This window comes from Arvicola amphibius, chromosome 2, assembly GCF_903992535.2.
Source record: "Arvicola amphibius chromosome 2, mArvAmp1.2, whole genome shotgun sequence".
In the NCBI taxonomy this organism is placed as follows: Eukaryota; Metazoa; Chordata; class Mammalia; order Rodentia; family Cricetidae; genus Arvicola; species Arvicola amphibius.
Window position 1 is genome coordinate 75,060,632 of NC_052048.2, and position 27,938 is coordinate 75,088,569.

General features: G+C 44.6%; 2 protein-coding genes across 2 annotated transcripts; one reads left to right on the forward strand and one right to left on the reverse strand.

The window, feature by feature from the left end:
* Positions 1-2,084: 2,084 nt before the first annotated feature.
* On the reverse strand, positions 2,085-13,304 carry LOC119806978 (all-trans-retinol 13,14-reductase). The gene is made up of 11 exons (XM_038319101.2): positions 12,995-13,304; positions 10,476-10,658; positions 9,908-10,149; positions 8,602-8,803; positions 7,588-7,785; positions 5,346-5,465; positions 4,197-4,335; positions 3,812-3,921; positions 3,567-3,733; positions 3,249-3,408; positions 2,085-3,006 (listed from the first exon to the last, which is right to left on the reverse strand). Exons 1-11 carry the CDS (start codon positions 13,176-13,178, stop codon positions 2,864-2,866), a joined length of 1,848 nt encoding a protein of 615 aa, XP_038175029.1. The 5' UTR covers positions 13,179-13,304; the 3' UTR covers positions 2,085-2,863.
* Positions 12,835-27,924, forward strand: LOC119806980 (endogenous retrovirus group K member 5 Gag polyprotein-like). The gene is made up of 4 exons (XM_042054534.1): positions 12,835-13,484; positions 14,140-14,266; positions 22,957-24,486; positions 27,281-27,924. The coding sequence occupies exons 3-4, from the start codon at positions 23,628-23,630 to the stop codon at positions 27,922-27,924; spliced, it is 1,503 nt and encodes a 500-aa protein (XP_041910468.1). The 5' UTR covers positions 12,835-13,484; positions 14,140-14,266; positions 22,957-23,627.
* The last annotated feature ends 14 nt before the right edge of the window (positions 27,925-27,938 follow it).

Here is a 27,938-nt window from a genome sequence, read left to right on the forward strand (position 1 = left end):
TGGAAGGACTCAGCTCACACGCTTATATTCCTTCCTAGCTTCCCCAGTGGATAAGCTTTTCCCACTGCACACTGATAGCTCCTTCTGTCTCCCTCATCTTGGATCTCCAGCATGGCTAGTTCTGACGTCGCTGTGATCTCCCCAAGAAAACTAAGCCCTGAGAGACAGCCATTGGTGTCCTATCTGCCTAGTGTGGTGAACACCCTCCACCCCCACACCAGCACAAGACCAGGACTTCGGGGTCAAATTTCCTGTTGGAGATGTATCTGAACCTGGGGCTCATACAGCTCTTCCTGGTCACAGGCTGCTGTGACCTTACACTTGTCAACTCCTGCTCTGGAAGGGCAGGAGTTAAGATAGACTTTCAGGAACAAGATGGACAGCAAGAGGACAGACACACGACATATTCCCAGTGTCTGCAGAGCCTCTCCCTTTGGACTGCTGACAATGTTTCCTGTGCTGGCAGACACAGTGGGATTTCTCTCACTTGAAAGCCTGCACTGGAAGGAGATGGCTCCCACCAAAGAGAGTCATTTAAGGTTGTTTTCTGAAGGTAGACCACTTGAAGCATGTTTTTCTAGACTGTGTGGATGGTGCTGGCCCAGCTGAGGCATCCACACCAGGGCTGGGCTCGCCTATAGGAAGCACACGGAGTCTCAAGCAGCGCTCCCGTAGACTATTCTGAGCTTGCTTTCCTGCTCAATTGCTGAAGGGCAGTTTTGTAATGGGAACCTGCTTGTCATAGATGCTAATAGTTTGTTTTTTGCTATGGATTATAGAAGTCGCTTCTGGACCAAACAGCTAACTAAATGTGCTAAGGTGTTTTCCCTGGAGACGGAGTTCTGTGCTCTGGAGAACTCCTGGTAGTGACGCTGGCTCTTCTTTCTTCTACACAGCCTGGCGTGCTTTGCACATGTTCTGCCGGGCCCCCAGCGCTGATTTGGTTTTCTTGTAAAGTCTTGCTAGGAAGATTCAGTTTGGCATTTCCTTAAGAAAGCTGTAGAGTCAGGTGTGGTGAAGGAAGCCTTTAAACCCAGCACTCAGGAGGCAGAGGCAGGAGGATCTCTGAGTTTGAGGCCAGTCTGGTCTGGAGCCACCGTTACATAGTGAGAGCCTCTCTCAAAAAACAAGGGAAAGCAGCAGAGATGTTGAGGTTTAATCTAAGTTTATCATGGTGACTCTCGGGTACATTTAGTTCCCAGCTCAGCTAACTCTAAATGCTTTTTTTGTTTGTTTTTTTTTTTTGAGACAGGGTTTCTCTGTCACTTTGGAGCCTGTCCTGGAGCTTGCTCTGTAGACTAGGCTGGCCTCGAACTCACAGAGATCCACCTCTCTCTGTCTCAGATCGCTGGGATTAAAGGCCTGTGCCACCACCGCCCAACGTATTTTTTTTTAATTTGTTTTTTTTTTCGAGTTTCTCTGTAGCTTTTGGAGTCTGTCCTGGAACTAGCTCTTGTAGACCAGGCTTGCCTCAAACCCACATATACCCACCTGCCTCTGCCTCATGAGTGCTAGGATTAAAGGTGCATGCGACCACCATTAAGGATTTTGGCTGAGAAATGCGAGTTTGAGAAACTCCTCAGCTTGCAGAGCACAGCAAACACCCATGAAGGGGGCCTCCTCATACTGTGATAGGAATTTAATTCAGATTACCAAGTTAAGTAAATGACTGAATATTATAATTATTTTCCTGGTTTTCTTTACCCAGTGAGTAGATTGCCACTGTTAGTCATGTTTTGTATTTTCACCTTTTTGTAACTTAACTGTAATGGCTTAATTTTATTTTTTTAAAGCTTACTGTGGTATAATAAGTATTTTCCAGTTTATTTTACTGAGCTGCTAATGCATCTCATGTCATTATTGAACAGAAACCAAAATAAACGTCAGGTATCAACACACTGAAACACTGCATGTATTAATACCATACTTAAATGAACTAAAATTGGTGCCTGTTTAGCCTGAGTGAAAGGTTTTAAACTTTCACCACCTTCCCCACTGATTCATATAGATGGAGAATCCCTACTCTAGAGTCCAAAGCAGCTTTGTAATAGCAGGATCTCTCGTGACAGATCATACAATGCTCACAAGTTTAAAAATATTAAATATTGTTGCGCCTCATCCATGTATATGACAGAAATGAATTTGATATTTGTCTGGGAGCCCATTCCCCAAGTTATCTCATATGTATTCAAATATTACAGAATCTGAAGGAATTCTGATTCCAAGCATTTTGGAAAACAATACTCAGCTTTTAATATGTGCCAGCAACTACAAAGGTCATCGCTAGGTTCAGGGCTCATTGAGCTTCCTGTATTCAGGCCCAACGTCTCCACTCTCATCCCCTCCCTGCCAGTCTGGTTTATGACACATTTGCTGGTGCAGTGGTATCTCTTGGTCTGTCTCTGATTGGAATGCTCCTTCAGGCTACTTCTATCAGAGGACAAAGCTTAAGGCCTAGAGCCCCTTGGCTCTCACTTTGAGATTGCAACCCCAAACCCATGCTGGTCATACTTCCCTTTGACAGAGGGGAGCAGCACAATATTAGAGTGGGTAGAACAAAAAGCTTCAGGGCAGAACTGGAACAACCTACCCCAATAGCCAACACTTTCAGGGGTTCTGAGTGTTTGACCCTTGCTCAGTGCTGGGTGTAGGGTAGGCATGGGAGCATTCTTCATCTTGAGACAGCAAGGCTGTGCAGCCCACTCTAGGCCTTAGGTAGAAATGCAGGGTACAGAGGAGAACTCGATTTGCAGCAGGTGTCAGAAACAAAGCGGTTTTGGATATATGCACAAGGAAGTACTGCAGAAGACGCCATGAGAAAGAAGTTGGGGAGGTGCCGTTCTCTGGTTTAGCTCTGAATGGGCTACTTCATCTTCTTCTGTTGTGCCTGGACCTTTGAGCCAAGAGCCTGCAGATCTGAGTACAAGTTCCTCTTCAGGATGGCACTGCTGCACAGCAAGGCCCCTTGTAGGGCCCCTACCAGCCCACACGTGAAGATATCTTGGCCTAGAAATCAAAAGCAGTGGCCCATGAATGTCTACCCACATGAGGATGGCAAGCAACAGTTCTGTGTTCATCCCTCCATTTCAGGGCCACCTAAAGAGAGACAATGTCACACAAACCCCAGGACTGTAGTCAGCTAGGGTACCCAGCTCCCAGTATGGGAGCCGAAGGGGACAGCGAGATCTGAGGATGGGAAGGAAGATGGTGCCAGGGAAGTCCAGATTCTGGAAAGTGAGGGAATGTACCTGTCAGGTAGAGGTTGGGGATGGGGGTTTGGGCTCTTAGGGAAGCCATCGTATAAGGATGCAGACGAGCCAGGTCATGGTCAGCCCCATAGGGAGCACCTCGGGGAGCAGCCAGATAGTACTGGTTGGTCAGTGGGGATCCTCCAATCACACTGTCCACCTGAGGAGGCAAAAGGGCAGGGCAAAGGTGAACAAGGGAATATGAGAGGGCCTGACCCTTCCTCGGGACTCTGTTACCTCAGGCTTTAGCCCTGGACCCCGGAAAAGACAGTCAAGGCCTGTGTCTTCATCTTCACCAGTGTGAACGTCAGCCCCTACCTTGCCCTCCAGATGTGGGAACAGTTTCATGACCACAGACATAGAGGCTTCCACAAAGGCGTTTTTGAGGGTCTCATAGCCAGCACTCCGCTTGTCCTTTGGCTCCTCCTTCCACTCTTCAAACCACTCGAAGGCCGTGGGTACCAGCACAGTCATGGTGGATCGATCTGCAGGTATAAGGCCATGTTCCTGCTGCCTGGCCCTGCCTTGACCCACACCCAGCTCCCCTCGATCTAGAGCCCTACCTGGAAATCGGTCCTCCCAGGTTGGGTCCTTGGTTGATGGGAAGGCAACGAAAAGAAGGGGAATGTGTTCTGGAGCCTTTTCCTTGGGCATAGAGATGTAGCGTTCCATCCTGTAAATGAGGTGGGTGTGACTGTCAATCTCCAGGCCATTTTCCTCTGATGCCACCAGCAGCACCCAGAAGATGGTTCAGTTCCAGAAACTCTCCACAGGGTGAAACAGACACAGCTTTGGTATAAAAAGCCTTTCTGGTAGCACACTGGGGACAGTGCACCTGCTCCCTCAACACACATCCTCCTGTGACTCCTACAACCATGTCAAGGATGGACACGTGGTCCTCGGGGTTGAGGCCCAGAGCCATCAGTCTTCCCAGCCCTCCCATCTTACGCTTTGTCCATGTCCGTGTCAAAATACACATAGTAGTTGGTGGACTGAAGCTTCAGGTCCTTCTTGGTTCCTCTCAGGCAGATGAAAACTGAGAGCATGCTCATGCCAGGTCTTATCATTGCCAGCTGCTTCTTCACATCTGTAGAGGGAGCCAGTGAGGATTGCATTGCAGGAGCTGTGGCCAGACAGCTCCTCCTGCCAGGATAGCCTCATGATACTCCCTTTCTGACCAGCAGCTTGCTGCTCATCTGCCAGCATCCACAGAGACATAGCCACTTTTACAGCTCTTCCTACAGGATCCTGGCAGGGACCTGCTCTTCCTGGCTGTGTCAATCAGCCTCATATTCTTTCCTCCTCTACTGCTCTGCTCCATGCACCATTGCTCATAGGTGCTGGCTCCCACAGAGCTAATTCACAGCACCTCTGGACGATCAGACTGTGTCAGTCCTCTCCTTTAGAAACTGTAGGTGCACACGGACAAGTGTGTGTCCAGATGGTGCGGGGAGGAGTCAGAGGACAACTTGGTTGCCTTCTTCTTCTCCTTGGGGAGCAAACTCAGATTACCAGATTACCAGACTTAGCAACAAAAGTATTTTTTTTTCCCCCTTTGAGACATGTTAGTGGCCCTTGTTGTTCATTGAGGCAGGGTCTCACATAACCAAGGATGACCCTGAATTTTTCATCTTCCTGCCTCCACTTACCTGGGACAGGTTTACTGCCAAATCCCCCACAGCTATCTTGCCTGTTTGTGAGGATCAAACCCAGGGCTTGATGCATGCTATGCAAGCTCACTAATCAGCTGAGTTTCATCCCCAGCCCTGTTCTGCCCTTCGAGAGTCCTTTTCTATTAGAGGCCCAGTTTCTCAGGCAGGGGAAGGCAAATATACAGGCTTTGGATTCTCAGCCTGAAGTCCACAGCCTACACATTGGCAACAGACATAACAACAGGGTCCTCAGAGCTCTGCCATTGCCTCTGTGACGTTCCCTTCACCTGTGCGGTCCAGGGTTCCCCAGATGTAAATGTGATGGTGCTGGTAACAGAGGGCAGATATAGACAGCCAGAGGGGTGCCCATCAAGAGGACGAGCGTCACCCAGGCTGGGTTATAAGCTCCACAGAGGAATGCCAGTTCAGAGGACCAGCCTTTTACCTGGCAGACAGCGGACACTCTCTGGCACTAAGTGCTGGTAGGTATTGAACACTCCTGCATTAGAGATGACGACGGGGCAATAGATGTTCACCAACTCGTGTCCCTTCTTGACACTGACACCTGTAGACACAGGAACATGGCTGAGCTCTGTGAGCTCCTGAAGAAGAGAAGGATAGGGGTGCAGTGAACCTAGGGGCTCACACACGCCACACAAGTGCTATACCATGAGTTATAATCCAGCCATTAAGTGAGTTGTTTTTCTGCTGGTATAGAGGCTGCGCTTTTATCTTCATCTCCATATCTCTTTTAAGTGGTGTGGAAAATTTGATCACACTGTGAACTCTGATTTTGCATTTTCATAAACTAAATAAAATCAATGTTGTGTCTGGAGGTCGAATTATCAGCTAGTTGAGAGAAAGTAATCACAGAGTGATGGGTGTCTAAGATGATAGGCACATGGAGAGGAGAAGGGAGGGACTTAGTGTAGCATGGGTTACTTTGTTTTGGCAGAGCGGAAGGACGTTCTTTTTTGGAGAGGCCAGTAGAGAGAAGGTCAGCGAGCAGCTACTCAGCCTCTCTGAGCTCGCACGTTTTCACCCCAGCCTTTGACTAGAGTCTCATAAAGCAGAACGATAGAGATTTAATTAAAAGCTTATTTGTCAGCAGTGACATAGCCAGTGCCTGCGGGAACGGAATTCCCACAGGTGGTGGACTGAGGAGCTGGGCTGCTGCCAGAGAAGAGGACCAGTAACTGCGGAGCCACATTTGCTGGCTGAAACAGCAGCAGATTAAAGCGCAGCCTCTGTAAGCTAGTGAAGGGAACCCTGATGGCTCTCTGGCCTGGAGAGGGAGGGAGTGGGGGTGTGGGTGGAAGGGAGGGGAGGGAAGGGGGAGGAGAAGGGTAGGAGATAGAGATTTTTTTAAAAAAAATATTTATTTATTTATTATGTATACAATATTCTGTCTACATGTATGCCTGCAGGCCAGAAGAGGGCACCAGACCTCATTACAGATGGTTGTGAGCCACCATGTGGTAGCTGGGAATTGAACTCAGGACCTTTTGGAAGAGCAGGCAATGCTCTTAACCGTTGAGCCATCTCTCCAGGCCCCGAGATGGAAATTTTTAATAAAAAAAATGAGGGAAAAAAAGAAAAAAAATGAAGTGCAGCCTCTGTGCCAACAGAAAAATAACTCACTTAAGGGCTGGGATATCACTCAGTGGTACAGCACTAGTCTGGCATGTGTGAGCCCTAGGTTCACTGCACCCCTAACCTCCATAAAATAAAATCCAGGAAAACATGAAATACATTTCTCTCAGAGCTGTAGCTGTAGCGATGGCATGGTGACATATACCTGTAATCTAGCTTTTAGAGGTAGAAGCAGGATAACCAGGAGTTCAAAGGAGAGCCTCAGGTATCTAGCAAATTTGACGCTAAGGGTTGATCACATGAGACCTTCCTTCAAGAGATTAATTCTGTCTATAGTCACATTATCCAGATGACTCCTAGTGTTCCTCTAAGCAAAACAAACCCTATCACACAAACTACTCCCTAGCCTCAAATGCTTCTGTGGTTTCCGTCTCTAGCTCTTCTTACTCAACCAGACCGACTTGCTTATCTTTAGCCAAGTTCTCCCATTCGAAGAACACTGGTTCTGTGGAGTCCCGGGCCTCCCTCACTCTGCCTAGTTGTATGTCCACAGTGCTCCCATCACTCAGCTTCATGAATCACAAGAGTTTCTGTTTCCGCTGTAGCCTCTGTGTCCAACCTCATCTCTGGTCATCCTCACAAAACCCCTAAGTCAATCCTGACCTGTTTAACAACTGCACTTTCTTCCTTTGTTCTGTGTGGTGGTCAGGGTGCTGCAGCCCACACGTGGAGCTCAGAGGACAACTTACAGGGTCAATTCTCTCCTTCCAACATGTAGACAGTGGGAATCAAACTGCGGTCATCAGGCGTAGTGGCTGGAATATTTATCCACCGAGCTGTCTCACCAGCCTAGACCCCAGGATCTTACCCTGAATGCACAGGCTGGTTCACCTATAGAGAGTCGTCAGGTCCCTTTCACCCCAGCCCAGTGACCCCACAGCTCAGTGCAGGTCTATCTTTCTTTTTGTCCCCCAAGACAGTGTTTTTCAGTAGCTCAAGCATGCTTGTAACTCGAAGAGATCCGCCTGTCTCTACTTCCCGAGTGCTGGGATTAAAGCCCTGTGACACCACCGCCTGACTATTAAAGGTCTTACCACAGGCTCTCCCAGCAGAGTCCAGCAGCACACCTTTCACGGTGGCCCTGGTGAGGACAGCGCCCCCGGCACGCTGAATCAGTGGGATGGTATGGAAGGCAATCTCACTGGAACCTCCTCGGGGGTAATATGCCCCTTGTATGTAGTGGTCAACCAGCAGGGCATGCATGGAAAAGGTGGTGTGGCTGGGGGTTACTCCTACAGAATGAAAGGAAAGAAAAGATGAGTGGGCAAGAGTGGTCACTTGGCACCATTCGGGAAGAAACAGGACTTCCTGTGAAGGGTCATGTGAGTCCACCCCAGGATCCCATGCTCCTGACGCAGGGCAGATTTTGAGCTTAGTGGGAATATAAATATACTCCCTGAAAACACTTTCCTGCAGACACCAAGGAAGTCACTGACACTGATGGCTAAAGAGAAAACTCGCCCTTGAGCAGTGTGACAGTTGCAACCTCAAAGCTAAAATGGAAGGATCACTGAATCAAAGCCAGACTAGCCTACAGAGAGGTCCAGACCAGCCTGAACAAAGTCAGAACCTGTCTCAGGGGGTGAGCGATGTGAAGAAGAAAATGCACTGGGGATGTAGCTCAATTAGCAGGGTGCTTTCCTAGCATGCAGGAAGGCCTGGGTGTGCTCTCCAGCACCACAAAACCAGGCTTAGCGGCACAGGGCTCTAATCCTAGCACTGGGAGGTAGAGGCAGAAGGATCAGGATTTAAGAGCATCCTTCACTACAAGAGTTCAAAGCTTGCCTGGAAGATCCTGTATCAAAAAGGAAAAGAAAAGAAAAAGAAGGAGAGAAGAAGAAAAGATAAAAGGGAGAAGAATAAAATCTTTTAGAAAATAGATAAAAAAGAATTTCTACCAGATTCCAGCAGGGGGCAGACTTCTTAGTCCTTATCCACAAACTCCAGCAGGCCTGGGTCTATTCTGGCTTGTCAGCTAGGCAGATGGGGAAGAAAGACCAAAAGTTGGGAGAGAGCAGCTTAGAAGAGCCTGGGTGAGGAACACCCACCGTAAGTGGGGAAGATGTAGCTGAGAACAGCCTGGAGCTCAGGGGAAGCCCCGAGCTGTTGCAGGACCTCGGCCAGGCTCTGGGTAGATGCTCGGCAGAAGGGAGAGAAATGAGTCAGCAGCCCAAACTTGTGGAGGAGCTGAGTCAAGGGCAATGGGAGGAACTTCAATAGGATGGCATGAAAGGCTCCACGGGCCACCACCTGGGGAAGAAAGGTAGGGTGAGTCTCTGGAGCCCCTGTAGGCTGACACCTCTCTTATAGCTGGCACTGACTTCAGACCCCACAATGCTTACTCATGTCTAAAGTTTTAGACTTAAAAACAATTTAAGCTGGGGTCTGGAGAGATGGCTCAGAGGTTAAGAGCACTGGCTGCTCTTCCAGAGGTCTTTAGTTCAATTCCCAGCAACCACATGATGGCTCACAACCACCTGTAATGAGATCTGGTGCCCTCTTCTGGTGTGCAGGCATACATGCAGGCAGAACACTGCATAATAAATAAATAAAAATCTTTAAAAAAATTTTGAGCTGAGCGGGCATGGAGGCTCAGGCATATGATCCCAACAGTTAGATGCTAAGGCAAGAAAATTGCTATGAGTTCAAGGGTAACCAGAGCCATACACTAACACCCGAGCCAGGACTGTACAGCAAGACTGTCTTCCTCACCGCTACACAACAACAACAACAACATGGCCCCAGATTTTTCTCCTTCTTCCTACTGAAATGAGAATATATGTTATTCCATTTCCTGCTTAAAATATCCTATATATATAGAGAGAATCCAGTATATCCCAGTGACCATGACCTATTAATCCTCCTGCTCCTGCCTCCTGAGTGCTAACATTATATGGTAGACCACCATGCTCAGTTTATGGGGCGCTCAGAATTAAGTCTGAGTGTCTTACATGCCCTCAAATTCCTTCCAAATATCCTGGTCCAGAAGCCAGGTGTGATGGCATACACCCGCAGAGGCAGGTGGATCTCTGTGAGTTCCAGGCAGCCAGCGCTACACTGTGGGACTCTATCTCAGAAATCACAAAACAACCAAGAGTCTAGCTCCTCTCAGAGGACATCTAACTTCCTCAAAGCCTGACTTCCCAGGGGTGCCATCTAGAGGCCAGTGTGAGGGCAGCAGCTGAAGAGCAAGGCAGGGCACAGGCAAATACAAGTGTACAGTGCATTCAGGACAGACATGACCAGTCCTTCCTGCCTGCCTCCCACCTCAGTCCTCACAACCAGGTCCTTCACCAATGAAACAGCCAGTCTTGTTGGGAATAAACTGTGGATGCTGATTGTGGTTCATGCTACCTTAACTAGCTCCATGTACTTGTCAATGACAGCTTCTTCCTTGGGGAACTTCTCCTTAAGGCCCTGGATGTACTGTTTCCTCCCACTGTACATGGGGAACTCCTTTCGGCCACTGGGCCCTTCTAGTATCATCAGGTCATAAGGAGAAGCCGTGGGGGCCCAGTCCAGCTGCCCTTCAGTGATCTGGTCCAAGATAAAACGGCCAATGTTGCCTTCCCGCATGCGTCCAACATAATGGATTCCTATTGGGAGGTGGAAAGAAAAGGAGTTACAAATATAAAAGGATAATAGAGATGTGCCAAGTAAGGAAGAGGGTGCCCTGCCTGGACAAGTTCATGACCAGAGAGGGCTGCCCACCGTTTCTACAGGAATCTACTAGAACATATACCACCCAATGCTTGCCAGGCCAGACAGAAATGGAGATGCCCAGAAAGAAACTGGGACCTCCAAAACATACAGGTGACCCCTAATTATACCATTGTACATACCCAATATCACCCCATAGGACCCGTTCCTAGGCTCACAAAGACAGAGCCAAGCTCCCAACCCTTTTCCGCACAAACCTTACCAGTGTCAAATTCAAGGCCATTTTTCCCGAAGGTATGACAGCAGCCCCCTGCCTTGCCATGTTGTTCCAGGACAAGGACTCTTTTGCCAGCTTTAGCCAGAATCGCAGCTGAGGCCAGTCCCCCAATGCCACTGCCAATCACCACGGCATCCAGCTTCTCTGGTACTCGGCTGGCTGAGAATGCTGGAGAAGGGAGGAGACAGAGGGTGGGCTTCTCAGACAAGAGCAGGGAGGCAGAGAAGCCAGAGAAGACAGAGGGGACCTCTCTAGCTTATACTATGTGAGAACCTCTAAGGCAAACTGGGCATGCTGGTGCACTGCTGGGATTCCAGCACTTGGAAGGTGTGTTAGGAGTTCAAGGTCATCCTCAGTTATACAGAGGAGCTGCAGGACAGCCTGGGCTCATTAGACCCAGTGTCAAAACAGGACAGAAAGAGAGACAGACCCTTGTCTAGGGCACTTTAGCAGAGAACTCTTGATTAATATGGCTTGAAACATTTTTCCAGGGAATACTCAGGACCAGGCAGGAAGGTTAAACAGTGATTATAATGGTCTTAATCTCTACTACGTACCTGAGGATTTTCATACTTTTCAAAGAAAGTAGGAAGCAGCTGACTACTGTAGAAAAAACCAGAAAGAGGGCAAGGGCACAGGCATTGTAATCTAAGTGCAGACGTTTCTGTGAATGTGAGCACGGAAAGAAAAGAACACAGGGAGGAGGAGCCTGTGCTGGGGGCTCTGGGAACTGGGCTTCTTTGGAAGAGGCAAGGTCTATGAATGCCAATGGAGCTGAGGCAGGCAGGGCTGCTCAGAGCTGCTACTCTGAGAGTCACAGCACCAACCTCACAAAGACCACTGCTGTGGCAGTCACCTGACAGGACCAAGCTAGAGAGCTTGTCCAACACAAGACCTGAGTTAGTTGTTTTCTCCTGCTCTCTTCCTTCATTTCCCCTTTCGTTCTTTCCTTTCCAGGATGCGTTGATGTGGGTTTTCTGGGGACAGGGTTTCACTGTGTAGCCCTAAAGGGCCTGAACTCCCTGTGTAGAGATCCACCTGCCTTTCCTCCCCAGCATGGGGTTACAGGAATGTGCCACTAGGTCCAGAAAACTGTTCATTAGAAAGCACTGCCCAGGGCATATGCAGGGGTGCACAGCTTTACTTGTGGCATTCAGAGGTAGAGGAAGAAGACTCTCAGTGAGTTCAAGGCCAGCCTGGTCTATATAGAAAGTTACGGTATAGCCAGGACTACATAGAGAGCCACTGCCTCAAAAAAAATTATTGCTGCTCAGGCCATGGTTGCATATATCTGTAATCCCACCATCTGTAACCTCTTTCTTATGGCAGGAGAATCATTGTGAATTTGAAGCACAGTTGGCCTACATAACAAATTCTAAGCTAGCCTGGGCTACAAATATGAGATCTTCACCTCTTCCCAAATGCACAAACAATAACAATAATGTAGTACCTGGATTAGTACACCTTAGGAAGAAGACACACAAGAATTAGGATACATGGTCAGTCCCCATTAAATAATGAATTGAGGTAGCCTAGGCTAAAGTTTACAAGCAAGAGTCCCCTGGAGGGCAAACAAGAGATCCTTGTTTGTTTTTTGAAGGTTTTACATATGAGTGTTTTGGTTATTTGGTGTTTGTTTAGACAGGGTCTCTCTGTGTAGTCCAGGCTGGAATTGCGATTTTGCACCACTATGCCCAGCTCCAACACTTCTTTAGGATCTCGAAGGCCGGGCATGTTGGTACCTGCTTGAAATCCCATCATCCTTTAGGGAATAGCAGAAGGGCTGCTCCTGGCCTTCATAGTGAGTTTAAAGCCAGCACCGATCCGAAAGTGAGACTTGTTTCAAAACCACAAAGACTAAAACCCTCTGGAGCAGCTCTATCCGTGTTTTACAGATGTCGGGTTGGTGAGGAGTAGTGTTCTTATCCCGAAACGATAGTGAAACTGCGAAGGTGTACAGAGCTTTAATTCTATGAACTGGGACTACACTTTGCCTGTCAAACCTGCTGGGAAAATTTTATGTCCTATCTCCATACACGGGAGCTTGCACTGGAGCATAGGAAAAAGGTGGTTCTAGAACCAAGTAGGTGAAGGGCCTCTTATTCAGTGTGACCTGTTACCTGAACAGATTCCAGCCGGAAGGGCTGGGTCTAGCCAACATCTGTGCGTGCCAAGAGTAGTGCCCGCACCCTGGAGCAAAGAATACTAGGACTTGAGGTCTCTCGTGCAAGTGAGTTTTCCCACCCTTCCCCCCCCCCCCCACACCGGTGTTTGGAGACAGGGTTTCTCTGTAGCTTTGGAGCCTATCCTGGAACTAGCTCTTGTAGACCAGGCTGGCCTCAAACTCACAGAGATCCGCCTGTTCCTGCCTCCCTAGTGCTGGGATTAAAGGCGTGTACCAGCATCGCCGGGCTGCCCAGCACTTTTCTAATGGGCAGATAGGTCCATGCCCTGCATGAGAAGACCTGAGAGCAGTCCTGGAACCCACAGTCTCTCCACCTGACCTTGTTTGAGAACCTTCTTCCTAGCCTCCTTGTCGGTCACCAGGGGTTCAGGTGGCCGCTTGACGTCCTCGGCGAAGGGGTTCGGGGAGTTTCCGCTGAAGAGACCCACGTAAACCCTGCGGAGACCCGCCAGCAGCAGCACTGCCAGCAGCAGCACGGCCAACAGCAGCACGGTGAGCCACATATTGCTGCCAGGGCAGGGAAGAACGCGTCCTTTCAGTCTGAGCTCGACTTTTATGACTGAAGCTCCGCCCCAATAGTTTGTCGTTAGAGAAATACCTAGCTAAGCATGAATGAAGAACTTTGACCAACGCCGGAGGCGCACAGCTGATGAAGCTTGTCTTCCTGGCTCTTTCTACGACGTTTGCGACGTGGGATTTGCATTCCCTCCTGGGAAATGTAGTTCTAGCCGGAGACAAGCGCTGCTGAACTACTGTATGATATGGCTCCGCAGGGGATGTGGGATACTGGAACGCTGGGTACGCGTTCGGTAAGCCAAGGGTGGGATGAGGGAGATTGGGGTAAAGGGTACAATGTGGGATGGAAATGTTCACCGTGGGGCCACACAAGGCTGAAAGTTGCAGGTCTGAGGGCGATCCCGCTGGGAGGCAGAGACCTGGGTTATGGTGCCAGTTCTGCGATGAATTCCCTGAAACCTCAGAGGCAATTCGTTGCTTTCCTCCACTTTCCCTTACAGCAGTGAGAAAGTTTCTGTCCCCGCATCCCCACACAGCCTCCACTGGTCTGGGTTACTTGAGTTGAGAGCCCAGTTGAGAAACTGCGCAAGTGCTCTCCTGCTGAAAATTGGTCCCTGAAGTTGCCCCTAGCTGGATCCCCTAATCACAACTACTCTGCAAGGGGCCTCTATGTACAGAGCCACCTAGGAACAAGACTCAGGAAAGACCGTCGGGGATCATCATGCCCATGTGTGCATTTGCATTTAAGATAAACCAGCTTCTAAATGACCTCTTACATTAGCTGCAGAGGACAGTGTAGCTATTCTACCCTCTTATCGTTGCCCTTTGAGAAAAGTAGGTCCAAGATAAGTACTTGATTTGAGACTGTTTTTATAGGAAGCCCATTTCCTCAAACACCAACCATCAGGAGGAGGGACTTCATAACTGAGGATTTTGTCCCTTTCACAGGCCCCAGCAGCGCTCCAGTCGACCATGTAAAGCAGGGCATGCCTCTGTGATGCTTGGTTTGTTTCCCACACAGTGAGAGGAAAGCCTTCCTGAGCCTGCCCAGCAAACCTACCTGTGCCCCTACCAGGTTAGCTGGTGTGTGTGTGTGTGTGTGTGTGTGTGTGTGTGTGTGTGTGTGTGTGTGTGTGTGATCCTGTGCTGTCATCCAGGCCAAGATGGGAGGAAAGGAAAAGAGGGGTGGATGCTGAGGTTCCAGGGAGAGAAAGCTGGTTCCGGGGGATGCTGCAGGTCAGGGACTACCTCGTCCTTCCTAGATCACAGCCCAAAAGCTGTCAGTGATCCCAGTTTGTTACTGGCAGCCAGACTTTGAGGAAGTTAGATCAGATTCCTCCAGTCGAGAGCCGACTCTGTGGAGATGCCTGTCTCCTGCCTTAGTCCTCCGAGCCTGTGAAGTATGACTGTCGGTTGTGTGAGAACCCTCCAGCCACGTTTTTCTTCCCTTGGTATTAAGTGTGGAATCTAGTGTCCTGCCGCTATGGTACAACCCGGGCCTTTCCACCTGACTCCTTGGTGTGGGTGTGAGCATGCCTGCCATATAGAAACAGAAAGGCCCGAGGAGGACTGCCAATTGCCCTGTTCTGTCTCTCTGTGCCTTGTGCCTTTGATGCTGGGTCTCTGACAGAACCGGGAACTAGGCCCATCAACCGGCAGTCATTACATCTTCATCCCCTATTGTAGCATGAATAATAAAACCCAGAGACAGATATTGGGGTTTAACCTGAAAACCAGAAATTCAAGCACCAAGTCATTAGAGAAGTCTTACCTCTACCAAGCCTGGGCAACTGTAGACTAAGCAGACAAAGCAGTCTAAGCCTCTCTGTCCTCCCATTTTATGTTCCCTCAAGTGCTAGGATTAAAGGTGTGTGACTCCCTAGTTAGTATTGGGATTAAAGGTGTGAGCCACCACTACCTGGATTTGTTTTTGCATTAATCTTGTGTAGCCTAGGGTGCCCGTGAATTCACAGTGATCCATTTGCCTCTGTCTTCCAATCCTGGGATTAAAGTCACGTACCACCACTGCCTGACCTCTAATGGCTTAGCTTTGCCCTTCTGATCTTTAGGCAAACTTTATTTATTAAAACATAAATAAAATATCACTGTATTTCCCCCTTTTCTCTTAAATAAAAAAGAAGGCTATGACTAATATAAAAAACTAGATATAGTAATTACAATAACTATACAACATATACAGGCAATAAGTTATCAACAATGTCTAGTCCATTTGCATTTGACAAATTCTGAACAAATACTCCATATCTACCCTCCCTTAGTGAGTCCAAAGTCTTATACCTAATTTACTCTCTATCATAACGTGCTTTCTGTATCTGGTAAACAAGGAAAACTATAACTATAACTATCTAGCGTATAACTCCCTCAGAGACCCAAGAAGGAAATAACATGAACTGAGTAAGCAGGAAGAGCAAGCAAGTGACTTCCAGCAATGTGAGTGATGACAGAAACGCTGGCTGCCTGGACAGCCACCCAGAGTGCCTCTGCAATGTTGTGCCACCCATCTTTCACCTACAAGCCTAGCATATCCGACAGACTTTTCTGTGAAGCAGGACATTCTGAATGACTGTCCCTCCTTATCCTGGCAATGTTTGACAATCACTTTCTTTTGTGTCCTGCTTGTCCAATTAGGACAGCATGCTGTCAGCTGTTGAAGTAAGGGTATTTTCTTGACCGCTGGCTTTACTTTTGCCACGAAGAAAGTAAACTCCATGTTGATGTTTCTTTGATGCCCGTTATCTTCTCTGAAGTAGATTGGTGCTGCCTGGAATAAACATATCTCATTGTCAAATAAAAAGAACCTAGGTTATTGAAATATCTTAAATGCCATATTCTGTTAATCTCAGAAGTCTTTGAAGATGACCTGCCTATATAAAATATATCTTTGTTTGATCTTGAAAACATACCTAATGTGACTACAGGTTTGATTATACTAGGTGCTTAACTGCTAACCTGCATTTCCTTATAATCCTAAACACTTGGTAATAATGATTTTCAAGGACTAGAAATTTGCATTACATTGTTAAATGAGTTATATAGGTACAATACCTTGAACAAGAGTAGAAATATATGTGCAACATGTTCTAACAAAATTCATCTCAATATACAAAATTTGTATACAATATACAAAAGTCCGATCTAATGTAAAACATTTAAAACTAGTAGTTGATTTTTAAAAGTAGATTCAATAATCTACCTTTTTATCCTATCCTATCTATATTCCCCTTTTTTCTTTTAAAAACAAGAACTTGAATCTAATTTCCTTTCTTTAGCTTTTTTCCTGATCACCAAAAATAACTAATGCCCTAAATAATGAAAAATATCAATAATCCCTTGAACAACCAAGCACCACCCACCCCACCTCTTGGGAATGTGGACGTCATATTCTTAAATTTACTTCCTGATGTCTGGGGGCTATGGTATCTTGGCTTAATTGTCAAGTCCTGGGAGAGGTAGCTCGTTTTTTTTGTGGGTTTTTTTGCCCAGTCTATATGTGATGGAAAAGTGCAGAGCTTGTCTCAAGTCCTGGCTTGAGTAGTCTGTTAGACGAGGGGGTGGGTGGCACATGCCTTTAATCCCTGCACTTGGGAGACAGGGGCTGGCTGATCTCTGTGAGTTCAAGGCTATCCTGATCTACAAGAGCTAGTTCCAGGACAGCCAAAGATACACAGAGAAACCCTGTCTTGAAAAATCAAAAACAAATAAACAAATCAAAAAACCCAAAGAGTAGTCTGTTAGCCTGGATCATCTCAACTAGCCACCTCAAAATTATTCTGAGCACTTTGTAGTCCAAAACCTATCCTTAAGTGGTGTTTGTTAGCTTAGTGGTGTTATCATAGTCCTGGAGGAGTCATCGTTGTGGGGCCCCATCCTCCTTATGGAGATTTCAAAGGTCACTGTTAGGGCGTGTTCATGGTTCAGTGCAGAAAACTGATAGATACTCAAACCCAAAATCATGTACAGGAAGGTAAATAAAACCATTTTCTATAATTACTCAATATTCTATATGACCATTAACATCATGACAAAATGTTTAATATATATATAATCAATATAATATATGTAATATATAAAATATATAATATAATTATATTATAGCTTAAGAAAATATGTCAGAGGGCCAATATAAAATCAAAGGATTATGAGATCAATAGCAATAAAATAATCTTTAAAGTTCTGTTTTTCTTCTGTCCCATATCAGGTGGCTCTTTTGACATGAGACAGAGTTTTTTTTTTCTTTTTGAGACAGGGTTTCTCTGTAGCTTTGGTGCCTGTCCTGGAACTAGCTCTTGTAGGCCAGGCTGGCCTCGAACTCACAAAGATCCACCTGCCTCTGCCTCCCGAGTGCTGGGATTAAAGGCATGCGCCATCACCCCCGGCCACATGAGACAGAGATTTTGAATTTCATCTTAATAAGCATGGCTGGGTTCAGAGAAGGAGAGATCCACATTCCAACTCCAAAGCCAGTTTTAATTTTTAATTAGACTGTGACTACAAAAACTATTTGAATTATATATCTGTAGAGAACAGTGGAAACAAATATCTGGTAAGATTTATGAAATTTTACCCTATTGAAAATGTGATATTCCAATAGGCCAATTTACTCTTTTTCTTAAGACATTTTTTTCTGGATGATTTGTCCTTTTTCTTCAGATGTCTCATTTGTCCAGTGCTCTTCAGATTCCTTAGCTGGATACCCTTATACTCCTGAAAAGACAAACAAAACCCTTTCCCAACCTTAATTTTCTGGAGATTCTCTTTTGGCACGTTACATCTGATGAAATGAAAAGCATTTGTTAGCATTATAGGTTAGTTCAGATTAAAAGGTCATGATGTTTGATGAACTAGCATCTCTTCTAATTAAGAGGTGTCTCTTGTTTAAATGGAATATTTATCAATTTTGATGGTATCCATAGCTTTTCTTCTCCTGTGGAAACAAAAGCAAAACCCTTTTCCTAATTAACACATGTCCTGGTTTTTATTTAGAGGTCAATACATCATTGAAGTGTATCGGCTGATTTAATTCCATAGTTTTTTCTACTACTCAAATGTTTCTCTGCAGCTGTTGTTCCTTTCTCATTAGCATTTAGAAAATTCAAAGTTAATAAAGCATTATGTAACCTGTTTCTTGGGGTATTTGTCATCCCTTTCTGTTTTTTTAAAACATATCCTTTAGAGTTCTATTTGATCTCTCTATAACTACCTGTCTTGAAGGATTGTGTGATATGCTTTATATTATAATAAGCAAAAAACTGTTTCATTTTCTTAGAGACATATGCTGGAGCATTGTCTGTCTTTATTTATCCAGATATACCCATGATGGCCATAACTTCTAGCAAATGTGTGATTACCAAATCAACCTTTTCTGAACTCAAAACAGTTGCCCATTGAAAACCTGAATAGGTATCAAAGATGTGGTATACATTCTACAAAATGGAACACCTCCATCTGCCAGATTTTATTCCTTTGAGTACCATTTGGGTTGCTTCCTGCAGACAGTGGTGTTTGGTTGTATAAGGAACAAGTAGGACATTTCCTTATAATCTCCTTGGCTTGTTGACATGTAATGGAAAAGTCCTTTTCTAAACCTTTGCTATTCCCGTGATGTTTTTATGAAATTCTGAGCCCTTTAGAACATTTCCAATCAATAATTGATCAATTTCTTCATTACCTTATGATAGAGGACCTGGCAGACTCATACAGGATCGGATGTGTGTTATGTATATGGGATGATGCCTATTCCTGATCACATCTTGTACCTGAATAAGTAATGAAGTCAATTCTGTATCATCTGGTATCAATTCAGCAGTTTCAGTATGTTAGACAACTCCTTCTGCATATTGTGAATCAGTAACTATGTTGAGAGATTCTTTAAAATCCCTTAGAACCATGAGAATAGCATATAATCCTGACTTTTGGACAGATTCATAAGGGCTTTGTTCCACCTTACTTAAATTTTCTGAGTTGTAACCTGCCTTTCCTGATTTATTTGCATCAGTATAGAATGTAGGGGCTCCAGTTATTGGTGTGTCCCGTACAATGTGGGGAAGGATCCAGTTAGTTCTCTTTATAAGTTGAATTCTCTTGCTTTTGGGATAGTTGTTGTTAATCTCTCCCAAGAAATTACTACAAGATCTTTGCCAAGGTTCACTTTCTTCCCATAATTTGTTAATTTTGTCATTATTAAAAGATAGTATGATTTCTGTTGGATCTATTCCTCCTACTTGATGAAGTCTCAATTTTTCTTTTAAAATTAACTCGAGTCTTTTTCCACATAAGTTTTAAATTTTTTACTAGGTTTCTTTGGTAAAAAGATCCATTCTAAGATAATATCTTCCATCTGCTTTAAAATTCCTGTAGGGGAATGTTTGGAGGGTAATATGACCAGAATGCAGTTAAAATTTGGATCCACATGATCCATGTATGTCTTCTGTAATTTCTCTTCAATCAAAGACAATTCTCTCTCAGCTTCAGCTGGGACTATTTAAGTCCTTGTCACTATCTAAGGTTTTGTTTAAATGAATTAGCTCATCAGGTTTTATTCCAATAGTGGGCCTGAGCTGGGAAATGTCTCCTAACAAACTTTGGACATCATTAAGAGTCTGAAATTGATCTCTACTAATTTGTACCTTTTGGGGTTTAACTTTCTGTAACTCTATTTTGTAACCTTAATAATTAATAGAATTTCCTCTTTGTGGTTTTTTTCAGGAGCAATTTGTAATCCCCAACAAGGCAAATTTTCTTTACTTTTTCAAACATTCTTTCTAAACTATCTACATTTGAATCAGATAGCAAAATATTCACTTAATGGTAAACTATAGACTGAGGAAATTGATTACGTAATATTTCCAATGGCTGTCTTATAAAATATTGGCACATGGTGGAGCTATTTAACATTCCCTGTGAGAGAAGCTTCTATTGGTATCTTTTAGCAGGGTGAGAACTATAATATGTAGACACTGTGAAGGCAAATTCTTCTCTGTCTTTTTCTTGTAAAGGTGTAGTGAAGAAACAATCTTTTAAATCAATAACTATAAGAGACCATCCTTTAGACAATAGGGAAGGCAAAGGAATGCCAGACTATAGAAAGTCTATTGGCTGAATCACCTTATTAGCAGCTCTTTGATCTGTTAGCATTCTCCATTTTCCAGATTTCTTTTTAACAACAAATACAGAAGAATTACAAAGGCTGGCTGATTCTTCAATATGCTGAGCATCTAGTTGCTCCTGTACCAGCTGTACTAAAACTTGCAGTTTCTCTATTGTTAAAGGCCATTGCTTAACACTTACAGGTTTGTCTGTCAACTATTTTAGTGGTAGAGCTCTTGGTGCCTTTGAAATATCAGCAGCTATTGTGCCCTGTTCTTGTACAACCAGAATGGTTGGTGACTGTTCTTTATAAAACCTCCTAATATTTTTCTCAGAAACATAAGTTAATTTATGGTTTGTTTCTAAGATTGGGGGAATGTAAATCTGAGTATTCCATTGATATAACAAATCATGTCCCCATAAATTCATTGCTATGTTAGCTACATATGGTTTTAATATTCCACTCAGTCCTTCTGGCCCTATACATTTGATCCATCTCATGCTCTGCTTTACCTGAGATAAAGTTTCAATCCCCAAAAACTGATCATTTACATCCTGAAGAGGGCAATTTAGATGCCAAGATTCTGATGAAATTATTGTTACATCTACACTTGTGTCTACAAGACCTTCAATGACAATGCCATTTATTTGTATTTTTAATTTTGGTCTTTATTCATTTATAGAAGGTCGCCAAATACTTGCTTTATGGTTTCTCTTGATTTTTTTGTTCTCTTTTCTAGCTGCTGCATTATCTACAGCAGTGTGATTTCTTACATTTGGCATTAAGTTCTTTAATTGCTCTAGGAAGGAGTTTCCTCTACAATGGCAGGACACGTCTGAACTGGATTTGGCATAGGAACCTGCAAGAGGTCCCTCATGGAGTTTTCTTATGGCAAAGGATTACCATGAATAGTCCTCTTTGACCTACATTCTTTAGTCCATTGTCTGCCTTTGCTATGCCTTCCCTATAATCCAGAAAGGAGGGGGCATTTTGAATGGATTATTCTTAGAAAAACCATTGTTTCTAGGAGTGCCCAGTCTACAATCTCTTTTAAAGTGACCTTGTTTGCCACAATTATAACATTTGACATTTCGATTTTCCTCAAACCTCTGGAAATCACCTCTCCTATCCATATACCATCATGTTCATGAGATTCCATATTAATTGTATCTCGGATCCATTCCTCCAAACATGCTGACCTTGCTTTTGACAGCCTAATTATCCTTTTGCATAGAGAATTGACATTCTCAAAAGCCAGAGATTCAATTATTATTTGTCTAGATTCTGTTATTTGATATCAGTCTATTTACCACTAAAGTCATTCTTAGTAAGAAATTCATAAAGGCTCCCTTTGGGACCTGCATAACATTAGTAAATGACTCAATTTTCTTTCCTATTTCTCCAGTTCTGTCCCAAGCTTTCAAAGCAGCTGCACAGCATAAATTTAGGGTGTGGTTATCATATACAGCCTACTTTTCTATAGTAGCATAATCTTCTTCTCCAAGAATTTGATCTTGGGAGATTTCCTTACATCTAGATTTACTCTTTTGTTCAATAATCTCAGCTTCTTCTCTGAACCAGGTATCCACTATAATTGTGAACCAGTCTCTAAAATTCCATTAACCAAATCTTTCCAGACATTAGGGATAATTCTATTACTAAAAGACCACAAGTTTAACTATTGCTTCACAAAGGGTGAATGTATGCCATATGAGACTATTGCTTCCTTGAATCTTTTTAAACTAATAATGGCACAAGAGTCCAGTTAGCTGTAACAGAGAGAACCTCTGCCATTTGGCAATTCCTGTAAGGTTACTGGATATAATAAGGTTGGTTGTCTAAAAACCTTAGGTTGTTCTTCTCTCTTTTTATAATGCAAGGCTAAAATCGGTGCTTCATTAAATTCTTCTGTCTGGATTTGAATCTCTTTGTGATCTGTTTTATCAGATTTTTCTAAGGTCTACATCTTGTTGGACTAGATGTCTAAACATCAGGGAGGAGTTGCACCAGACACCACTCACACAACCACAATTGATGCAAAAGCAAGAGGATTTTTATTCTGTCACAACAGGGTCCTTCAGGTTCGGGATATGAAGGACATTCTATAGCTGTTACAGCCCATCTTTTAAAGCAAAAAGCCACAGACACAGGGGGGAAACCTGAAGGTTGTTTTCCAACTTATTGGATTGGCTTATTCAAAGGGTTACTAGCAGTGATTGGTCTATTGCAGGACAGGAGAATAGCTGCATGGTCAGGTGAGATAAGGGGGAGCATCTGTGGGCCATCCTGACCTTGTTCCAGTGACTAAATCAATACATCAGGAACTGAGTCAACATCTGTGGGTTGTCTCTGCCTCAATTCCCAGAATGGAGTTATGTTTGAAGATTATTCACAAGGACACGGGAGGATGAGCAGTCCAGCATGTGTGTGTGGGGGTGACTGTCCTGTTTCCAAGAAAGAGTGAGTGTAAGGTTTTAGAAAAATGTCTTAGCATTGAGGGGGCTTACAAATGCATTTAGAATCTTTCAATCTAGCACTCAAAACAATCAACTTTTTTAGTTGTTGGATCCCTAGAGGACAGGCCTTCGCACCCCCACTTGATCTGTTTTGCACTCTTGAAAACAGGAACAAAAACAGGAACAATCTGTTGTTTTCAGCAATGTTTCTAAGGATGTTTACCCCTAAGCCATTGAGTTATGGTGATGAGCTTCCTGCTATTGCTGGTTTGGCCTCCCCTGCTGAGGGCTATATATACTTGTGAGAATGTGGAATAAACGGCTTGTCTGCAGAACCTGAAGTGTGTTGCATGTTAATCCCGACGTCCCTCGCTCAGAAGAACGACAGTTGCCGTGCTGGTGTGGCAAAGTGGAGGTTCCACCGAGATCTGAGAAAGAAGAGGTAGCGGACGTGGTTGTCCTAGGCCGGTAAGGACGGATTGGGGTAAAATGGGATCCACAAGCAGTAAGAGAGACCTGATATGTCAGATAGCTAAATTGTTAGAGAAAAAAGGAACCGCGGTCAAAGAGAGAACTATATAAGATTTTTTAAAGGATATAGCCACAGCAAGCCCATGGTTTTTGACAGGTGGAGGTTTGAACATCTCAGATTGAAAACAGGTAAAAACGGGTTTGCAGAAATGGCTGCAAAAGGAGGGTGCTGATAGCATCCCTATATCTAACTATGGTGCCTGGTTTGCAATGCCCTACTTACTGACGAAGTGAAAGTGAGACCGGAGGTCATCACGGTTAAAGAGATACTTGAAGAAATACAGGAGGAGGAGACTCGCCAGTCCATAGGATCGGCAGAGTCACATAGGGACCAAAAAGAAATGTCAGAGGTACCAGGGGGAACTTTGGAATCTGGTGCAGGACTAAGGCTAGCGCCAAAGTCTGCCCGCTTTTGGGCGCAAAACCAGATAGCAATAACCTCCAAGTCAAAAAATGTGGAAGACAGCCTCAGCTCTAGTGCAGAGAATAGTTTATCTGACGAGGAAGCACAGCTAACACAGGAAATTAAGGTGCTTCAGAAAAGGCTGAAGCGCTGTAAGGTGAAGGATTCCTTATGTGTGCCATCAGCCCCACTTGCTTTTAATGAGGATTGGGGAAGGAGGGAGTCCTGTTGGGGACTGACAGATGACAGGGAGGCCCAAGAGGGCTCAGGAAGAAGAGGAGGTATCTGTTTTCTGCTCCGGCACACAGGTGCTCCGGTTATAGAGGTACCTGATCCTAACAATCCAGGACAGGTGCTGAGACAACATGTGGCCTTGAGCTTTAAGGAGATGAAGCAATTGAAAGAGGCCATGGCAGTATACGGCTCTCAGACCCTGTTTACTCTTGCCATGGTAGAGTCTTTTGTGGCATTGAATCTTACACCTAGCGATTGGCAGCAGCTATGCCGTGCGGTATTATCAGGAGGAGATTACTTACTGTGGAGGGGAGAATATCAAGAAAATTGCTTACAAACGGCTAGGTTAAATGCACAAGTGGGACAGGCACAGCGCAATCTAGACATGCTAACTGGAGCAGGAGCTTATGCTGACTTGGTCAATCAAATTGTGCTCGATCCTGCCGTATATCTCCAGATGGCGACTGCAGCTACCAAAGCTTGGAAAGCCCTGCCAAACAAGGCTGTGGGGGATCAGCTGTCAAAAGTTTTACAAGGGCCTTCAGAACCTGTAGAAGGAAGCAGTGGGGCTGCGTCCTGCCACCCGGCCACCGGCTAGCTTTACCCAAAATAATTACACGGAAACTGTATTCTTTTAAAACACTGCCTGGCCCATAGTTTCAGCCTCTTATTGGTTAATTCTCACATCTTCCTTTAACCCATATTTAGTAATCTGTGTAGCACCACGAGGTGTGGCTTACCAGGAGAGATCTTAACCTGCGTCCATCTCGGAGAGGAGAAGCATGGAGACTCACTATGGTGAGTGCCTGAAGCGTCTCTCCAACTCTACTTCCTTGTTCCCACAATTCTGTTCTGTCTACTCCACCTACCTAATTTTCTGTCTCTTAAAGGGCCAAGGCAGTTTTCTTTATTAATTAACCAATGAAAGAAACATAGACAGATAACGCTCCTCCATCATTTCCCCTTTTTCTGTTTAAACAAAAAAGAAAGGCTTCAACTTTAACATAGCAAAATTACATATAACAAAACAGTTATCAAGCAAGTATTACAGTTACAATATTTAAATCTATTTTATCTTTTATCATAACTAAGGAAATCTATAACTATCTATTTATTCTTCAACTCCATCAAAGACTCCAGAAGGATATAATATTACCTAAGTAAACAAGTCATTTGTAACTTTCAAACTCTAGAAATGACAGAGACAACTCGCTGCCTAGACAGTCACCCAAAGTTCCTCTGTACCGTTGGGGCATCCATCTTCAGCCTTCAGGCCCATAGTGTCCAGCAGACTTTTTCATGAAGCAGGAAATTCCAAAGACAGTTCAGTCACTTTCTGCTGTGTCCTGCAGAACGTCTCGCAGACTCTTTCATGAATCAGGAGCCCCGAAAGACCATCTCACCTTTAGGCAAGTTCAGCAGTCCTCTCTGCAGGTTTTTTGTGTCCAGTTTATGGAACAGTCCAGCCAAGAGCAGTTTCTTGCCCAAATGGCTAACAAACTCCATAAGTAGCCTCTTCGATGCCCATCTTCCTCTCGAAGTAGATTGGTGCTGCCAGGAGCAGACGTGTCTCATTGTCATGAAAAACCCTAAGTTATTAAAACATTAAATGCCATGTTCTGAAGTCTTTGAAAGATATGAAGAATGTCTATCTAACTGAAATATATCTCTACATATCTAGAAAATCTAATAACATGACTACAAGCTTAGCTATTATCAATGATTATCCATTAACAACCTATATTTCCTAATTATACATTACATTTTTAAGATGAACTACAATCACAATAGCTTAATCAAGATCAGAAATACATATACATATAACAAAATTGACCTTAAAATCTATACCAATGCAAATTCATATCTATATCATCTCCCCCTTTAAATGTAAAAGAACATTTATAAGCAATATTTGGGAAAATGGGCGCAGTTTTTTCTCTCCAAACTGCTTCCTGCTGAATGGGGGCGCTGTTATTTAGGTCTTTCATGGTGTAACCTGTGTGCTAGGTTCCTTTCAGTTGGCAGTTGAGTGAAGTAATTTTTTGAAGATGTTCACAGCAACCTTTCAGGAGGGCGTGGTCTATCATACCATATTGGGATAGAAGCAATCCACAGAGTCTCGTCCTCTGTGAAAACAAAAGAAGAAACTCTTTTCCAAAGCATCATGTTCTTAGATCCAAATCCTGAAGTCATACCATTAAAATGTCCATTCTGGTCTAGACTGGCAGCCCATATAATGAAATGTCTCTCTGTATTTAGCTCCTTTACAGTCAAAAATTTCAAAGAAAACACAATAAAATACATCATCCAGACTCTCTGTGAATTTTCCATTTTTACGTGGCTTATTTTTACTCTATCACTTACTTTATTCTGTCTCTTTAAAGGCTTTATCTTTTTTTTAAGTCATTAACTTTATTTTCTATATTTTTTCTTCTCTTTTGCTCTCAAGCCTACGTACATTTATCCAACATTATGACCCATTTAAAGGCCTTCTATGTCTGAATCTTTCCTATTGTGACTCTGTAATTTTTTTACTATCCAGGAGCACTTCTTAAAAGGTTAAGCACTTCTTAAAAACTTAAGCACTTCTTAAAAACTTAAGTTGTGCCATGTAGAGGTAATATGGTACCGCCTGTTTTCAGCCGTCTAAACCTTAACTGCGCTGTTATTATGGTAATTACGATAGACCTGCCTGAGGTCAGCACAGTTTAGCATGGCAGAGCAGAGCCAGAGCTGCTACTGCCTCAGTCATGGCGGCAGAGCACCAGCAAGCCGCGTTTTAAAATGACTCAGCTTTTTCTCTGCCGCTATTGCCAAAACAGGAAATCTCTCTACGGCATGTCCAGGCAAACAGCAAAAAGCTGTGTTAAACTCTCTCTCTGCTTTATTTAAAGCCCTCTCAGGTTTTTAAGTGGATTTAGTCACCACGTTGGAGCGCCAAATCTGTAGTGTGAAGCGGCAGGGCTGCGTCCCGCCACCCGGCCGCCCAGCTAACTTTACACCCGAAATAATTACACGGAAACTGTATTCTTTTAAAACACTGCCTGGCCCATAGTTTCAGCCTCTTATTGGTTAATTCTCACATCTTCCTTTAACCCATATTTAGTAATCTGTGTAGCACCACGAGGTGTGGCTTACCAGGAGAGATCTTAACCTGCGTCCATCTCGGAGAGGAGAAGCATGGAGACTCACTATGGCGAGTGCCTGAAGCGTCTCTCCAACTCTACTTCCTTGTTCCCACAATTTTGTTCTGTCTACTCCACCTACCTAATTTTCTGTCTCTTAAAGGGCCAAGGCAGTTTTCTTTATTAATTAACCAATGAAAGAAACATAGACAGATAACTCTCCTCCATCAAGAACCACTTCAGGACTATGTGGATAGGATACTGCAGTTGGCAGGGAGATTATTTGGTGATGTGACCACAGCTATGCTCATAGTTAGGCAGCTGGTGTTTGAGAATTCAGATAAATACTGTAAGGAAGCCTTGCGGCCACATAAGGCAAAAAGCGTAAATGAATACATCCAGATCTTCTGGGATATTGACGGGTACTTCATTCAGGGCCAGGTGATTGCCGCTGCCATCAGGCCTGGGCGAGGATCCCGGACAACTGGGGATAAAACCTGCTTTAACTGTGGTGCCTTTGGACATTTTAAAAAGGAATGTCCACAACTCACTCGGGGAACTACTGCCAGACCAGGAAAGTGCCCACGATGTAAAAGGGGGGCCCATTGGGCAAATAATTGCAGATCTAAGACAGATATAGATGGAAGGCTTCTGCCCGTCCAAGGCCAACAGCAGGGAAACTGGTGGAGGGTCCCGCTCCAGGGCCCCAGAACCTCAGTGTATGGAGCAATGACACCAGGAGTCAGGGGATCCCACCCCGGCAGTGGCCATATGCAGTTTGTTCCACAGGGCAATCCTTTTGCGTTGCAGACCTTGCCCACGCCACCCCAGGAAGTGCAGGACTGGACCTCAGTACCTCCGCCCGAGCAGTCTTGACAGCCCAAATGGGG

Coding starts and splice junctions, on each gene's coding strand:
- LOC119806978 (XM_038319101.2), bottom strand. CDS start 13,178: ATGTGGCTCACCGTGCTGCTGTTGGCCGTGCTGCTGCTGGCAGTGCTG. Junction 5,466..7,587: donor CTCTGCTGGGAGAGCCTGTG/GTAAGACCTTTA, acceptor CTGTGTCTACAG/GTGTCAGTGTCAAGAAGGGA. Junction 3,734..3,811: donor CTGGGAGGACCGATTTCCAG/GTAGGGCTCTAG, acceptor TTATACCTGCAG/ATCGATCCACCATGACTGTG.
- LOC119806980 (XM_042054534.1), top strand. CDS start 23,628: ATGTCAGAGGTACCAGGGGGAACTTTGGAATCTGGTGCAGGACTAAGG. Junction 24,487..27,280: donor AGAACCTGTAGAAGGAAGCA/GTGGGGCTGCGT, acceptor TCCTCCATCAAG/AACCACTTCAGGACTATGTG.